Source organism: Ursus americanus, chromosome 12 (genome assembly GCF_024610735.1).
Source record: "Ursus americanus isolate L20-20 chromosome 12, mUrsAme1.1.p, whole genome shotgun sequence".
Classification (NCBI taxonomy): Eukaryota; Metazoa; Chordata; class Mammalia; order Carnivora; family Ursidae; genus Ursus; species Ursus americanus.
In genome coordinates, this window is record NC_142138.1 from 68,185,329 (window position 1) to 68,203,270 (window position 17,942).

General features: G+C 38.4%; 1 protein-coding gene and 1 long non-coding RNA gene across 3 annotated transcripts in view; one reads left to right on the plus strand and one right to left on the minus strand.

The window, feature by feature from the left end:
• Nucleotides 1-17,942, plus strand: part of LOC148109225 (uncharacterized) — a 58,925-nt gene that overhangs the window by 21,330 nt on the left and 19,653 nt on the right. The window lies entirely within an intron of this gene.
• Nucleotides 5,798-17,942, minus strand: part of FMO5 (flavin containing dimethylaniline monoxygenase 5) — a 31,730-nt gene continuing 19,585 nt past the window's right edge. Inside the window, exons 5-8 of the mRNA XM_045813589.2 lie at nucleotides 14,918-15,117; nucleotides 12,912-13,264; nucleotides 10,896-10,968; nucleotides 5,798-8,438 (exon numbers count right to left, since the gene is read on the minus strand). Of these exons, the coding sequence (XP_045669545.1) occupies nucleotides 8,093-8,438; nucleotides 10,896-10,968; nucleotides 12,912-13,264; nucleotides 14,918-15,117 (972 nt within the window). The 3' untranslated portion in view covers nucleotides 5,798-8,092. The remainder of the gene's footprint in view (nucleotides 8,439-10,895; nucleotides 10,969-12,911; nucleotides 13,265-14,917; nucleotides 15,118-17,942) is intronic.

Here is a 17,942-nt window from a genome sequence, read left to right on the forward strand (position 1 = left end):
ACCTTCTGCCCCTTTTTCCTGCCCTTCTTCTGGGACTCCTATGATATAGATATTATTATGCTTTGTGGAATCGCTGACTTCCCTAAGTCTGCATTCGTGATCTAATAGTTTTATTTCCCTCTTCTTTTCAGCTTCATTATTTTCCATTATGTACCTTCTATATCATCTATTTGTTCCTCTGCTTCTTCCATTCTTGTTGTGATTACATCCAGTCCATTTTGCATCTCAGTTATAGCATTTTTCATTTCAGCCTGACTTGTTTTTAGGAATTTTATCTCCACAGCAAGGGTTTCTCTGGTGTCTTTCATGCTTCTTTCAAGCCCAGCTAGCATTCTTATTACTGTTGTTCTGAATTCTTGTTCAGATATATTGCTTATATCTGTTTTGAGGAAATCCCTGACTGTGATTTCTTCTTGACCTTTCTTTTGGGGAGAATTCCTCCATCTTGTCATTATATCTAGGTTTCTGTCTTTTGCGTGTTATGAAACCTGGTTATGTTTCCTGCTCCTGAGAGTAATACTATATTAAGAAGGGGACATACACTGGCCAGGGCCTGACACTTCAAGTCTTTCTGATATATGCTGTGTATACTCTGCTGTTGGTTTTTGGCTGCTCTTTCCCACAGGTCAGTCCTCTGCAGAGTTCCTTCTTGCTTTCAGTGGGGAGTGTTTGGACCTTTAACTAGGTGTGCTTTGATTTGTTTGTTAAGATAAGCCTGATATTAAAAAAAAAAAAAGTCCTGATCCAAAAAAAGAGAAAAGGAACAAAAATGCAAACAGACAAAAGACTATAAGCCTGATTCCGAAGAAAAAGAAAGAAGGAAAAAAACAAAAGAAAAAAGAGAAGCCCAATCCAAAAAATGAGAAAAGGAAACAAACAGACCAAGAAATGAACAAAAAACTATAAACCTGATTCCAAAGAAAAACTAAAACTAAAACTAAAAAAAAAAATAATTGGGGGAAAAGAAAAAGAAAAAGAAAGCCTGGTCCTATTTCCACCAGAACTGAAGCTGACGCTTTGGAGCACCCTGTGATCAGTAGATTTGTTGCATGCAGAGGGGCTGTGTTGGTTTTCTGAGGGAGAGACCCACTGTGCTGGCTCAGACCTGCCCTAGAAAAGATTCCCCTGCCAGGCACAGGTGGGCAGGGTTTAGTGTGACCAACTCCAGCCTCCACTGGAGATGCTGTGTTTCTCTCTGATAGTGCTGGTGGGGGTGGTGGTGGTGGTGGGGAGGTGGTGGAGATGGTGGAGATGGCATCACCCTGCCTCTCATCCCGGGGAAGGGGAACTTATGGCTGCCACTGCTCAAGAGTGTCCCAGGCTTCATCAGATCCTTGCCCTCAACCTGTCTGTGCCCTGGCCTTTGGCAGGCCTGGTGCCACAGTTCTGTGTTTTGTCTCTGGCCAGCAGCTGGAATTCAAAACTCCACGTCTTAAAGGACCCAGCAAGGCACAGACCCACTCTCCTTCCCCAGAGGAGAGCCTCAGAGCATTGCACCTGGCACTGTTCCCAGAGAAACAGTTTCATGGCCAGAAAGTTGCCTGGAGTCTATGTTAAAGCAGAGTGGAAAGCTGCAAGCAGGTTATCTGCCTTTTGTGTAAGCCTCTGTCCCCAGCTATTGAATGGCTGCTCAGTGGCACCTGGAGAATCCTTTGTCCATGGAGAGGTAGTATACCCTGTTCCAAATATACTCCAGGAAAGGGAATGTTCTCTCCCAGTGTGACCCAGCAGATCCCCACACCACAGTGTCTTGTGTGAACTATGTGCTGCTTTCTCTCCTGCTTTCTCCCTCTTTCCCTGACTTCTCTTTGTGAAAAGGGCTCCCTCCCCTCCACAGCACTATGGCTTTTCTCTCCCACATTTCATGTCTCGAAATCTTGCATCTACCATATTCTCTTCCTCCAATTGTGCAGATTGTTTTCGTAGTCTTCGCACTGGTTTCCTAGTCGTTCAAAATGATTTGATGTTGATCTAGCTGTGTTCGAGGGCTGAGGAGGCCCAGGATCCCCCTACTACTCTGCCATCTTAACTCCTCCAAAACATAGTAATTAAACAAATGACACTATCCAATAATCTCCCTCTCTCTCAGAAAATTCCACTAGAATATGGCTCTGGGTCAAGTCCTGAACCAAATAAATGTATTTCTTTTTTAAAAATAATTTTTAAACTTTAGAATCATTTTAGATTTAAGAAAAGTTGCGAAGATAGTACAGAGTTCTCATATACCCCATACCCAGTTTCTTTTGTTGTTAACATTTTACATTACTGTGGTATAGTTGTCACAACTAAGAAACCATTATTGTACATTTTCATTAACCAAAATCCATACTTTGTTAATAATATTTCTTTAGGGGCGCCTGGGTGGCTTAGTCAGTTGAGTGTCTGCCTTCAGCTCAGGTCACAGTCCCGGACTCCTGGGATCAATCCCCGCATCAGGCCCTCTGCTTGGCGGAGAGTCTGTTTCTCCCTCTCCCTCTGATCCTCCCCCTCTAGTGCTCTCTCACTTTCTCTCCCAAAAATGAATAAAAAATTTTTAAAAATAATATCTCTTTAGTTTTTTTGAGAATATACTAAAATTTAATTATTCATAAAAGCTGTAATTTAATCTGACAGTAAAACACAAGACGTAATATTAGAGTTGGTTTTTATATTATATATTTTAGCTTTGAAAGCCATAGAAATCAGTTATCCCAATTTTTTTCCTATAAAAGACCCATTTTTCAAAACATTATGCACAATTTTAATTAGAATATACAGACAGAATGATGTTTTGTAATTTCAAAATATAAAATGAAGCCAATGACTCAAAAAGTTATCTGCTACAATGAGTTTGAGGGGAAATTTCATAATCTATATCATTATAGATAAAAGTATAATGGTTCAACTTTTTAGTGTTTGACAGGGAGAAATCATGACAAAAAGACCAATATGAGGGGCACCTAGGTGACTTGACTAGGTGTCTGATTCTTGGTTTTGGCTCAGGTCATAATCTTGAAGTCATGAGATCAAGCCCTGCGAAGAGCTCCGGGCTCAGCATGGAGTGGCTTGGGATTCTCTCTCCCTGTCCCTTTGCCCTTCTCCCTGCTCACCAGGCTCTCTCTCTCTAAAATAAAAAAAAATAAATCTTTAGAAAAAAAGGTCAGTATGAAATCATTTGATTATACTAGCAATAGCTAACATTTAAAATGCATCTATGCTCTTTTGTATGGTCATATTAGAGTTAAATATATTTTCACATCTGTTATAACTGCTATTACAAAGGAAAAATACTATTGTCTTATTTTCTAAGAGCTATACAAAGAACAATTTTTTTTCTCCAGGGAATTGGTGGAAACCAATATAAGATTTCAGTTATTCACAAAATGTATAAACAGGAGAGGCCTTTTCAGCTTTAATTTTTGAAGTCTGGAATGCTGGCACTTCCCAGTTAGGTAACGGTTCATTCCTGTAATCTGGCCCCGAGCTGCTGCTTAGTACAGGTCTAACGCAGCAGACATGACTTCTTTTTAGGCTTCTTCTTTTCCACTGGTGTTTTTCTATTTATCTGTTTTGACCAGGTCATAAAATATCTCATTAATGTTGATTTTGACTTTGCAAAAGATTCTTTTTTTTAATTAATTTATTTTTTATACTAATTTTTATTTTGTTATGTTAGTCACCATACAGTATATCCTTAGTTTTTTGATGTAATGTTCCATGATTCATTATTTGCGTATAACACCCAGTACACCATGCAATATGTGCCCTCCTTAATACCCATCACCGGCCTATCCTAATCCCCCACCCCCCCTCCCCTCTGAAGCCCTCAGTTTGTTTCCCAGAGTCCATAGTCTCTCGTGGTTCATTCCCCTTTCTGTTTACCCCCCCTTCATTCTTCCCTTCCTTCTCCTACCGATCTTCCTATTTCTTATGCTCCATAAATTAGTGAAACCATATGATAATTGTCTTTCTCTGCTTGACTTATTTCACTTTGCATAATCTCCTCCAGTCCCGTCCATGTTGCTGCAAATGTTGTATAATCATTCTTTCTGATGGCTGAGTAATATTCCATTGTATATATGGACTACATCTTCTTAATCCAGTCATCTGTTGAAGGGCATCTCGGCTTCTCCCACAATTTAGCTATTGTGGACAATGCTGCTATGAACATTGGGGTGCATATGGCCCTTCTCTTCACTACGTCTGTATCTTTGGGGTAAATACCCAGTAGTGCAATTTTGCAAACGATTCTAAAAAGGGACAGTCACACCAGTGTCATTCTAAATTCTGACCAATTCTTTGCCAACTATTCCTTCATCATCCAGTTCACATTTATTGCCAGCCAAAATCATTGAAACATCTTCTGTGCCCTTTACCCATCAAATGGTCCTATAAGTCATTAAACGTGGGCTGAGCTATAATAGAATATGCTTGTGCAAATCCTAAGGCCGTTCTTCATATACAAATCCCTCATCACTGTAAATTTCTCTGTCCTGCTGTGTCCAGGATTTCAGGCATACACTTCTGGCAATCCATTTCAACTTGTCTTCTGTAAAGACAGAAGAATCTTCTGTCTTTGGGTCATATTTTGGGTTTAGGAATCTTCTATCATTGGGTCATATTTTTCAACAAAAATTCCGGGAACAAACTGAACTGTCAGAGCAGACTTCCCATGCCTCCTAAACCAAGGGCCATTGGCTTATACTCATGCATCATGTGGTCTGTTTAAATACTGAGAGTCTACTCAGTGCCACTGAAGGTGCAGTGAGACACACACTGTTATATACAGGGTAACCACTCTCTGACCCAGTTATCCCTCTTCTGGGAATCTGTCCTCCCCTGTCCCACCCAGGTCCGGGCCTCCTCCTGCCTCCTCTCCGTGATGGCTCCTGCTCTGGGGCTGCACAGTGGTGGCAACAGCAGCCGCACCTCCAGAGCACATTCACCTAATATTTAATGTTCCAGTTCCTATCCAGGATACATTACATTAGGTAATTTATTTTGTTGCTCAGATTGTTTTGCCTTTGGCCATTGAGACCAATGGCTTCAGTTGGCTTCTGTATCCCTTTGAAATACACCTATCAGTTTGCCTTTTGAGCACTTTCTTACTTTCTGGCACAACAAGTGTGTGTGTGTGTGTGTGTGTGTGTGTGTGTGTGTGTGTGTATGTGTAATATAATGGGAAATGATAAAATATAATGGGAAAGTGATAAAACCTTTCAACATAATTAGAAAAGCAAGGCCTGGTAAATTAATGAATATTAGTACACAATCATCAGCAACTAGGGCTTTGTATCTTGAGTTGTTTTTAGTTCATTTCCTATTCATATCTTACTTTTAGCTTGGTTTAGAAGTTAACCAATGATTTTTTTTTGTAACCTTGCATATTGTAAGTAAAATGAGAGAGTCAGTGAATTTAGAATGACATACTTTTTACTTAAAGAGGAAACCGATACTTATTGATATTGTATTATCAAAGGATTGTCCATTCAATAAGCTTACATGTTAAAAGAGGCAAATTTATATGTTAAAAGAAGAAAATGAAAAAGAAGCAAGCAACCTTTAATTTACTTGAACTAGAGTAATCTGAAGATTGTAAGATAGTAGGTCTATTTTTATAGATGATAAATCATCAGTGTCAGAAGTTTTAGGGATGGAAAAAGACCTAAGAAGTAATACCATTTCTAATTCTCAAACGGCATTTCCGTGGTAAATTAGGCCCAATGGCATGGAAATGTGCAAATAGTTCAACGTTTAGGAAGAAGTTGTAGTTCTCACATTTCTGGTTCTCCTATGTTTATTAAAACTGGGGCAGACAGTACTTTCTAATTTGTTCCTTTATTTGTTCACATTTATTCTTTTGTAAATATAGGCAGCAGTGTATATTTACCAGGTTTGTAAATATAAACCTGGCTAGTACATCCAGTATCATTCCATATGAAATTTGGTGGGCCCAACTTAACACTTACTTAACTTTGTGAGACAAAAACAGAACAAAGGTTCTACAGATGAGAAAAAGGAATCAACAACAGTCCTAGGACATAAATGGAAGTCCCTGCTTTTCATTTAATTTGCTCTGTTTTTCAGAACTACATTGTATGACATTAAAAGAACTGTTATAAGCAGAATGTCCCTATTTTATTTATGTATGTATTTATGTATTTATGTATTTATTATTTTTAGGGAGGGGGAGGGGAGAGGGAGAGGGAGAAGGAGAATCTTTTTTTTAAATAATAATATTTAATACAGTACATCCCTAGTTTTTTATGTAAAGTTCCATGATTCATTATTTGTATATAACACCCAGTGCACCGTGCAATACGTGCCCTCCTTAACACCCATCACCAGCCTATCCCATTCCCTCCCCCCCCCCGAAGCCCTCAGTTTGTTTCCCAGAGTCCATAGTCTCTCATGGTTCATTCCCCCTTCTGATTACCCCCCCTTTCTTCTTCCCTTTCTTCTCCTACCGATCTTCCTACTTCTTATGTTCCATAAATGAGTGAAACCATATGATAATTGTTTTTCTTTGCTTGACTTATTTTGCTTAGCATTATCTCCTCCAGTCCCGTCCATGTTGCAGCAAATGTTGAGAAATCGTTCTTTTTGATGGCTGAGTAATATTCCATTGTATATATAGACCACATCTTCTTAATCCAGTCATCTGTTGAAGGGCATCTCGGCTCCTTCCACAATTTAGCTACTGTGCACAATGCTGTTATGAACATTGGGGTGCATATGGCCCTTCTCTTCACTATGTCTGTGTCTTTGGGGTAAATACCCAGTAGTGCAATTGCTGGATCATAGGGTAGCTCAATTTTTAACTTTTTAAGGGATCTCCACACTGTTTTCCAGAGTGGCTGTACCAACTTGTATTCCCGCCAACAATGTAGGAGGGATCCCCTTTCTCCACATCCTCTCCAACAATTGTTGTTTCCTGCCTTGTCCATTTTTGCCATTCTAACTGGCATAAGGTGGTATCTCAGTGTGGTTTTGATTTAAATTTCCCTGATGGCTAATGATTTTGAATATTTTTTCATGTGTTAGGGGAAGGAGAATCTTAAGCAGGCTTCACACCCAGCGTGTGAGCCTGCTGCAGGATCTCACAACCCTGAGATCGTGACCTGAGCCAAAATTAAAAGTTGGACGCTCAACCAAATGAGCCACCCAGGCACCCCTCAATCCTGTTTTAATACAAATATGACCTCTTTGATTATGTACTACTTAGACTCTGTGTGTGAGGGAGTAGAGAGGAGAGAGTAAGAGTAAGGGATGACAAATCAAATCATATCCGTAGGCCATATACCAAAAGTTGGCAGCTACAGATCTAAGACAGTCTTATTGGATCCTATTATGGGAACTAAGAGATCAAAAGAAGACAAGACAGCCAGCTTAAAATCCCAAATTTTTTAACCAAGTTGAACCTATTGGCAGATGCTAGATTATTAGAACAACTCATGAGCCTAGAAAGCTGAAGATAGTTTTCTCATTGAAAAAATAAAGACATGTTGTTTAGGGGAAAAGAGTGAAAAGGACCAGGTATCAGACACACTAGTGAATAGCTAGTTGAAATAAAATGGTTAAGTGTTTATATATCTTATCTTAGATGTATATAACTATTATTTCTCTTATCTCTCAGGAGATATACATTTAGTTACAGTATTAAAAACAAACAAAAGATTAAGCTCCTAACAGAAAACCAGATCCTGTCAGATGCAGAATACATGGAGTCACCCATTTCTTATATAAATATTGACTTATGCTCCCCACCATTATATTTGATAAATGACAACAAACATTTATTAAACACATACCACATGTTAAGAAGTATACTAAGGACAAACAAAGATGACTAAAAGAATACCTGAGCTCATAGTTCAGGGGTTACTAAAAGGAAAAAGTGATGGGTCATAAAAGGAAGGGAGGGAAATTAATATGAATGAAAAGTTAGAATCTTACTGTAGGGAAGAGGACAAAGGATTAATGCTTTGGCAAAAGAAAGAAAAGTAGATTCCTAAGCAATGTGAAGCTGAGAGTTGTTCAATCTCATCAGATTCTTAAGGCATCTGTAGATCCAGTTTTCCAAAGAAAACTAGGGCAGTGACAAATGGGATAGCTAAAAGTAGGTCATAATTATAGCAAAGAAAGCAACAGCCAGCATAAACCTGGCCATTGTTATTGTTGAAGTTGTGGAGTTACTGCTTTCAGTTGCTCTAGTCATCATTGGCTTCCTGATACGATCATCTGTGGTGAGGATAGCTTTTCGGGCTCCATCCCATTTTCCAGGGCCTTGAAGACGATACTGGATTGGAGTGCAGGGTCCCCAAAATAGCTGTACTGCCAGTTTGGGGTCAGTGAAGGCCAGAGATAGTAGATTGGGCCTGACACCCACCAGATCAGCAAGTTCTTCCATGGTATCTATATAGTCTCCTTGAATGGTATGACGTTGGCTCTCCACATACCTGAAGCAGAGAAGACAAAAGCCATGGCCTATCAACAAGTCAATCAATCAATCAATTATTCAGTGCTTCTGAGTGCCTGTTATTGGCTCCATATTTGGCTAGGAGCTGTAGAAAGAAAAAGAAGACATTGTCTCCAACCTTAAGGATCTTATATAATCTACTGGAGGATAGAAGATAGATACGCATGAAGCAGAAAAGAATATAAGACTTTTGGTATATTGTGTGGTTTTAGATTGCTAAATAGAAATGTTAGAAGAGGGTAGTTAAAATAGAGCATTAAGTCCTTGAAGAATGTGGAGGATATAACTGATAGCAAACAGCAAAGTGTTACAAGTCGGGGGAGCAGCAGAATGAAGGAATAAAATAGCAATGAGTATGCAATATGAGAATGGAATATCTATGGGTGCTACTGAGAGTAAAGGAGGCATGTTTTAGAAAACAGGAATGAATAGAGAGAGGCGAATATAACATATCCAGATACAGAGGACTCTGATGTTACGAGAGGACTTGCCACAAAAATTCTCAAGTTTGGGATCTTCAGTTGTTTATGAGGGTAGTGGTAGTGGGGTCCACAGAGCAGGACTTCCCAGGGCCAGTGCTAATTTGGAATACTGAAAGAAGGGGGAGGATGACTTATCCCACTAGAGGAAGTGGCCCTCCAAACAGAGTCAGATGGAGTGATTATACTAAGTGCAGATTTGAAGAGCTAAAACTTTTTAGGGGGGAAATGTGGTAACAGATACTTGTGGAAGGAATAGGATTTAGAGAGCTAACTGGTAAATTTTTACCTCCTATAAGGAAAATAAAATAAAGAATAGTAGGACAGAAAGAAAGAGAAAAGCCAAGTCAAACTAATTGAGATTAGGTGGGATAACTTGAGGAATCCAAAAACAAGGACAGGAAAAAATTAGAGAAAATAAATTTGAGGTAGAATTGGTGAGATGGAAATCTAGAGGAACTACCAGATGGTCAAATTGCAATTTATTGAAATGGGACTAGTGTTATAAAAATGGGACTAGACAGGAAAGAATTTGAGTGCTTCCCCTTGGCTTAAGGGTCTGTAGGCATGCATTTATCCTATAGTAATGAGTCAAGAGCTGAGTATTCATGAAGGTTTCACAAGGATTCACTATACTAGCCTTGTAGGGTTGTTGCAAGGATTAAATAAACTCATGCATATAATATACTTTGTGTACATAGATGACCCTCAATAAAGGTTATTGGAAACTGCTCACAGTCAGAAGGTAGTTAGACAAAAATAAGTCAAAGGAAAGTTGAAATAGGATAGTTTACTGCCGGAAAACCAAGGAAAGAAAGCACTCTAAGAAGGAAGAGACGTTTAGAAGCACCAAACTCAGGAGTGAGAAGAAAAATGAAGTTGGTTATGGTTATGGTTAAGGATGGAAGTTACAATGCAGGAGGCTTAGGAGAGAGAAAAGGGTGAGAATTTAGAGAATATATTGTAGAAATTTGTCAGTGAAAGTTAGGAGGGGAACAGCAGAGTACCTGGAAAGGATATCAGGATTAATAAAAACTTTCTCCTCTTCCCAGATAGGGGAGAGTATGCTAGTATAATCAATTAAAGAAGACCACCTCTTTGGCCCTGGAATGATTATACCTCTGACTTTTCCACAAAAATTTAGGATCTTACTGTCATCAACTTCCACTTTATCCAAATAAAAATCATCCACTGAATAAACTCAAGTTCTGAAATTCAGATTGCTAAATTACCATGTTCACCCAAGCACTAAGGAACTAGCTCATGTTACCACCTTCCCAAATTACAAAGACTGTTCGTACTGTGAGCCTCTGTGACCTGGGTGTGCTGTCACATGATGACAGACAGCAAAGTAGCCTAATCTGATTTGTAAATCTACCTACAGATTTGTAACTGGACTATATCTTCCTCCATTAATTAATTCATTGACACCCTTTCTTTGTCTGGCAGCTTCACTAGCATTTCAAGTAATTCTACCAAAATTAATATACCTGATTTTCTCTCCATGTGCTTTTTCCTACTTGACTTTTCTTTAGGTTCTAATCATAGGATTTTAAATGCTTTTCTCTCCTTTTCCATGTATATCCAAACCACTTGGTGCTATTTCTCCATTTTATTGTCACAAACTATTACTTCCCTTCCCTTCAAAATATAATCTAAATCCTTACCATAACACAAGGAAGATTAAATATAATATAATAGGGGCACGTGGGTGGCACAGTTGGTTGAGTGTCTGACTCTTGGTTTTGGCTCAGTTCTGATCTCAGGGTTGTGAGATTGAGCCCTGAGTTGGGCTCCACCTGCAGGGTGGAGTCTGCTTAAGACTCTCTCCCTCTCACTTTGCCCCTCCCTGCTGTGTGCACGAGCACCCACGCGCTTTCTTTCTCATATAAATAAAATTAATAAATGTACATCACTCTAATTAAGAAAAATTACATACCTCCTGGAGAATTTCTTACCTTTTAGCGATTTCCTCTTGAACCTTAGCTATTTCTGCTTTCATTTCACTTTGTGAGGGCAATGTCTTTAGCCCTAAAGAGGAAAATCAAAATTTTAAGTGTAAAATTACCTCCCTGGGAACAATAATCCTATTAACAATCACTATGCAATGGAGAACTCAAAGAAATACAGGGTAATTTTCTGTACCCAAGGAGGTTATAATTCACTAGATCACCTTACCCCATCATCACCACAGTATGACATTAACAGCAGTAACTTACTCTATTCTACCTTGTCTTTGGAAGATATTTCTCCTATTCTGCCTTCTAACCAACAACATCTTCCTAATTGGGAAATGAAATAATGGACATGAGGAAATAATAAATGGTCTTAAAAGTATATGAAAAATAAGGAAGTAAAAGGGCAGCCTGCGGGAACCACACACACATTTGTACTCTTTGTAACAAACAGACTTTACGCCACAGGGTGAGAAGGAAAAATAAATTATTGATCCCATTTATGCCTAAAGTCCTAAAGATAAGCTTTTTCCTGTTCTGCTTGGATTCTTCACAATTTCAGAGGCAGCCCAGTCCATCTTGAAATGGCAATAGCTGACCAAAAAAAAAAAAAAAAAGGTTGGCGTGTTTGTTTTTAATGTTAAGCTGATTTTGTGCAGCCCTCAAAGTTTCACTCCTTGGATCTGGTTCAACCCTTTGAAGTGATACTGAACAAATCAGATCCTTCTGCCAGGGGACATTCTTCAAACCTTTGAAGGGAACTCTCATATCTCCCCTCCATCTTCTCTTCTCTAGGTAAACCCCTCAGGCTCCTTCAGTTGTACTTAAAATGTCACGTTTTCAAATCCCTCAAATCTCTCTCCTTTTCATGCACCCCAATTTCACTTTTAAAATATGGGGTGGGGGTGGGGGTAACAGGGTGATGGGTATTAAGGAGGGCATGTGTTGTGATGAGCACTGGGTGTCATATATAACTAACGAATCATTGAACACTACATCAGAAACTAATGATGTACTATACAGTGGCTAACTGAACATAATAAAAATAAAATAAAATATGTCTTTGGGAAAAATAAAATAAAATATATCTTTGGGTATGTGCTGACCAGTTTAGACAAGAACAATTTAAGTCCTTAGTGAAGAACAATTGTAAGTTCTAGGACATTATAATTCTAATGATGCTAGAGATAAGCCTTTTAGAAGCCATATCATTCTCCTGACTCATATTGAGCCTACTATCCCAAACCCAAAATTTTTTCACATGTTCTCTTGGCCAAAACTGAGAGAGGGTATATAAAAGGGGGAAAGTAGAAATTTGAGAGGTTGAATCTTTTTTTTTTTTTTTTTTTAAAGATTTTATTTATTTATTTGACAGAGATAGAGACAGCCAGTGAGAGAGGGAACACAAGCAGGGGGAGTGGGAGAGGAAGAAGCAGGCTCATAGCAGAGGAGCCTGATGTGGGGCTCGATCCCAGAACGCCGGGATCACGCCCTGAGCCGAAGGCAGACGCTTAACCGCTATGCCACCCAGGCACCCCTGAGAGGTTGAATCTTATACATTCTGGACTAGTCTTTAACCAGGTCTTAATTTTTGGCTGAAATCAAATCACACCATTTCTATATTTGCTTTTCTCTATAATGAAAGATTACATTCTTTTGCTTCACAAATACGTATCAGTTGTCTAAAATCTAGATGAGTGGATTCTAGTCTGGACTTCCCATTGGAATCAATGAAGGAATATTTACTCAGAGATCTCATGTCTGCCCCACTTAGATTTATTAAATAAATATCACCAGGCAAAGTATACCTATTTTGGGAAAATTTCCCAGGAGATTCTAATATATATCTACAGTTATAAGTCGTTACTTTATATTCACTCAAAGATAATTTTTGAGCACTAATTTTATGCCAAGCACTGTTACAGTCATACATGCTGTTTAGCTATTTAAAAGCAAGAACATAAACATAATTAAACATACCACTAAGTAGTTAAGTAATCAACTTGCATGGACACTTACCTTTAAATACTTGAGTGACCCAGCGTCCTTGCAGCTCTGAAATGGGCATAATGGCACCCAAGGGCTGGATCAAGCCTATGATTGCAAGAGTTGGTTTTTCCAGGTTAGGAGGGAAGACTTTTTTATATAGGGATATCTTGTTTTTGACTACTTGGACAGAATCTTCAAGAAAAGGGAAGGCAAAAGTATAGCCTGTGGCAAAGATAACAGCATCAATGTTGTCCTCCCTGGAGCCATCTTCAAATATGGCAGCTGTATCTGTGAATTCCTTCACATTTCCTTTCACCTTAACCAAGCCAGACAGTATACGATTTGGCAGGTCATCATTCACTGTTGGATGTTGACTCAGAGCTCTGTAAGTGGTGATAAAGATCAGAAGAAGGAGAAATGAGAGAAAGAAAAAGAGGTATCCATAACATGTAAGTAAAATTCTACTTTGATGGAGGTGGTTAAACAATATGCTAATGGTCTCCCTGTTGGTCTATCCATGAAATTTGGGAAAGGTCTAACGTATACCAGCTTGGCACTGAAAGAGAAGACAGGGGTGCCTGTGTGGCTCAGATGATTAAGCATCTGTCTTCGGCTCAGGTCATGATCTCAGAGTCCTGGGATCAGGCCCTGTGGCTGGCTCCCTGCTCAATGGGGAGTCTGCTTCCTCCTCTGCTCCTCCCCTTTGTGCACTCTCTCTTTATCTCTCTAATAAATAAATAAAATCTTAAAAAAAGAAAGAAAGAAAGAGAAGACATTGGAGAAGTAAAAGAAGAATGGTCTTATTTCTCAAGGAATAGCAGTAATATTCTCAGTGATATGATAAGGCCAGAGGTCTATAGATTCTATCCACAGATCAATAGGTCTGGAGAACTGGGCTATCTGCATTCTATTGAGTCTCATTTCTAGTTTCAAAGGCCCAAGAGCTAGAATTAGACCATCATTTTCCAAACTATATAATAAATTACATGTATATAGTAATTTATAGTTCTAAATTGATTCTATGTACATTCACTTATTTGAGTCTCATACAAACCCAATAAAGGAGGGAGAACAGGTGTCATCCAAGTTTAGAGATGAGGAAACTGAGGCCTAAAGAAGTTAAGTGGCTTGCCCAAGGTTACACAGACTAGGATTTTAGAATTTATGTCAAAATGGTTTTCTATAAATTCCCTTGGGAGCCTCTGGGTCTGTTAAGTAGTATTTCCTAGAGATAGCATAGGATAAGGGTGCCACAAAAATAGGGTTTCCAGTGTCTTGGACATTTCTAAAAATCAGCCTGGATCCTTGGGCCCTTAGTTAATAGGCTCTGAGAATTCTCACCACATCATGGTCAGACAGAGCTGGCCTAGCCTCAGGAACATGGCATTACTGTTACTGGTCTATTGCAGTTAGTTATGCTTTGACTCTAACCTTTAGGTACAGATTCTGTTCTTATTATGCCCTCATGATTTCATCTTTCTCTCTAAACTTACTGCTTTTCACAAACAGTACCACCATCTATATAGTTGCCTAAGCCACAAAACTGAGTCTTATATCTGGTCACATGGGCTTTTTCCTTTCTCCACTTAATATCCCCAGAATAGTTTTATCTATTTTCTATCTTACCTAGATATTACAATTGTCTTTAGGGCCTCCTGCTCCAGCCCCCTTCAGTCTATCTTCTACATCATTTTTGGAGTGGTTGTTCCAAAATGTATTTATTATTAGGTCACTCACTTGCTTAAAATCTTTCAATGGCTCTGGACTGTCTTCATTCCAAACGTTTTGTTTAGCAGAGTATACAAAGGTTTTAATATATCTGTCCAGTGAGGCTGGAGATATACTCAATCACTCTTTCATCTTTGCCATTTTATTATAGTCCAGCCAAACCAGACTACATGCAAGTCCCAGAGCAAAATGTATTTTTCACTATTCTAAGACCTTGTACTTATAATTTGAATGCTGTTAGCCTGTGTGAACAGTCCTTATTCTTGTGCCTTGGCCATCACTTCCCCACCCCCATTGTGGCAACATACCTGTGTTTAGGCTTTAGGCCAAACATTTCGTGGTCAAACCTTTGGTTCATCTTTTTCTCCAAAAAACTGTTTACTAATGATTGACCACAAATCTTCGAAAGAAAATAATGATATCGAGTAGAGAATAACACATCAAAAGGATATCCGTAGTCTGCTACACGATTCAGGATCCAAGCCCCTCTCCTGGTGCTGAGGAAAACCTGGGGCATGGGGAAAAAATTGTTTGCTTTTGTCACTCTCTGCTCATAATCCTTTAATAGAGCCCTGCTCTCTTCAAGATTAAGTTCAAACTCATTTGTCTGTCTTTTTAGTCCCTGCACATCTTTTTTTATTTCCTGTAATTTTCCTTTTCAAACACTAAGAATACAATTAAATTAGTACACTCACTGACCAAGAATGTGTGTTTCTCTCATCCACCACCGCATTTCTGTTTAATGTCATTATGCCTTCTTGAAAAGCCACCTATCCTCTTAATTCTCCAAAGCCTTCTTATTGTTAAGATCCAGATTAAGTGTGCCTCCTCCATAAGACACCACTGACCATTCTGCCTGACAATTTTCTCTCTGTTCTTTGAGCTTCTCTAGCACTTAACCTGTCCAACTCATTTAAAATCAAGGAGCAGTAGAACTGAAAGCTATTGGACATCATTTAATTTAAAACCCTCAGTCTCTTTTGCCTTTGATATTATTTGCATTATTATAAAAAAACACTGTTATTTATCACTTATATTGATATTAAACTTTTTACGCTCTTATTTCTGTCTCTGCAAATGTGTTTCCTCCAGGGTGGGAGGTACAGCATTGACATCTTTCTGTCTCCCCAACATATCATCATCATTGCTTCCATTTTTTGAGAATTGTGACCTGTAAGTCACTGTGCCAGGTCCTTTATCTATATTCTTACTTAATAAATACAACAACCTCTTGAAATAGGTATTATTATCCCCATTTTATGGATGAGAAGCGTGGAGAAAATGAGTAACTTGCCTGAAATCATACAGTTAGTAAGTGGCAGAGTTGAATTTCCAACCCAGGTCTGATGACCCCAAAGCCTGTGCTTGAAGAAGTGTTTCATTGATTATTGAATGGAAAAACTGCAGATCACTAGTAGAACAACAGGAAGCTGGTCAGTCTTTATGTGTCCTCTGCTGGCTAAAGCCAATGTTCAGAGCTGATAAAGTTTTGACATTCAATTACCTGGCGAAAGTATCACTTTCTCTACAAAACTCTTGGAGATAATTTCCAGAATTGTAAGGTACATAAGTACCTGCTTTATGGTCTTTTGTCTATAAACTCTCATATAAAAAGGTGACCACTCTACAGAGGGATAATAATGTATTTCACTCATACATTCTCACTGATGGTAACCTTACACACTCTGATGATTAAGCACCGTTAAAAGAGCATGCATGAGAGAAATCATATGATAGTTGATTTCCGGGGATGTACTGTATGGTGACTAACATAATATAATAAAATCATTAAAAAAAAAAAAAAGAAGGGGGAATGAACCATGAGAGACTGTGGACTCTGGGAAACAAACTGAGGGCTTCAGAGGGAAGGAGGGTGGGGGATTGGGATAGGCCGGTGATGGGTATTAAGGAGGGCACATGTTGCATATGGAGCACTGGGTGTTATATGCAAATAATGAATCATGGAACATTACATCAAAAACTAAGGATGTACTGTATGTTGACTAACAATAAAAAATTATTATTAAAAAAAAAGAGAGCATGCATGGTCTTAGGAATCGCACAGCTTTGTGTGCAGTCTGTATAACTTTTGTTACATAAGTATGTGAGTAAATGCTCAGAGTCTCAAAAGATTCCCTATGTATAAAGTAGTGACAATAATACATCACAGGGCTATTGTGAGAATTAAATAGTGTTTTTGCAAAGGGTGGGGCATATAGTAAACATTCAATAAATGCTTAATGGCTGTCGTCATACTTCTCATTTCAGTTTTCCATCTATACCTTGTTTTAAGCAAACACTGTATTTACAAATTTGGATTTATAAGAAAAAAATGTAAGGAAAGTTGTTTTATAAGATATAGGTGTTTTCTCCTCACAAAAGCATTATAGCACAAAATTTATTATACCAAAACTTCCTTGATATACTGAAACTTATATGTCCATTTAAATTTTTTGATCTACAAATTCTAATAAATAGAATTTAATATGTAAAGCAAAAAGTTAGAACCTGGCAATTGAGTTTCTTTGGCTTGCATTAGTGGTGGGCTGGTGTTGCCCCTGCCACGCAGACATGGTTGTGCTGTGTGTTGTCCGCAGGCTTTCTCAGACACAGCCATCTTATCTCCATCCACTCTGGGTGCTTTGTTCTTTGGCAGTCTACAATTCCTCAGTGCATGGAAGGCCCAGCTCCCTTTCTGACCATTCGATAAGCCAGTGATATTAAAGAAGACTCATGTTTTGGGCCACCATCATATACCTTCACAATCTTTTATCACAACATCTATACATATTTTTACCCTTTTTTTGTTTATATACCTATTTCCTGATAAATCTTGTTGAATTAATATATGGGGTAACATGAAATTACTTTTGTAGTGATGGGGATAATACTAAGAAGTGTTATTGAATGGAGTTTCTGGGTAAAGGTCATTTAACAAAGCTTTGGCATTAAACTTCTATTTAAAAAAATTTTTTTAAACATATTTATGGAGAAACACAGCTTAATTAAAGTTACTGGAAAATGACCAGACACTTACCTATTGCCAATAAAGTTATTCAGTAAAGACATGAATAACAAGATATAAAATGACATGTCTTTTTCTAGTAATTTATAATGAAGACATTTTCTTTCCAGCTCAAAATCTATGATACGAAAAACAAAACAGCTCAGGTCTGGTTGTTGTTGTTGTTGTTGTTGTTGTTGTTGTTGTTGTTGTTGTTTAACACTGGAGTGCAAAATCAGAACCCAAAAAAACAAAACAAAACAAACTCTAGGACATAGAAATTGCTTTAGAGTGAATGTCATTCTGATACCTGACTGTATGCAAAGGCT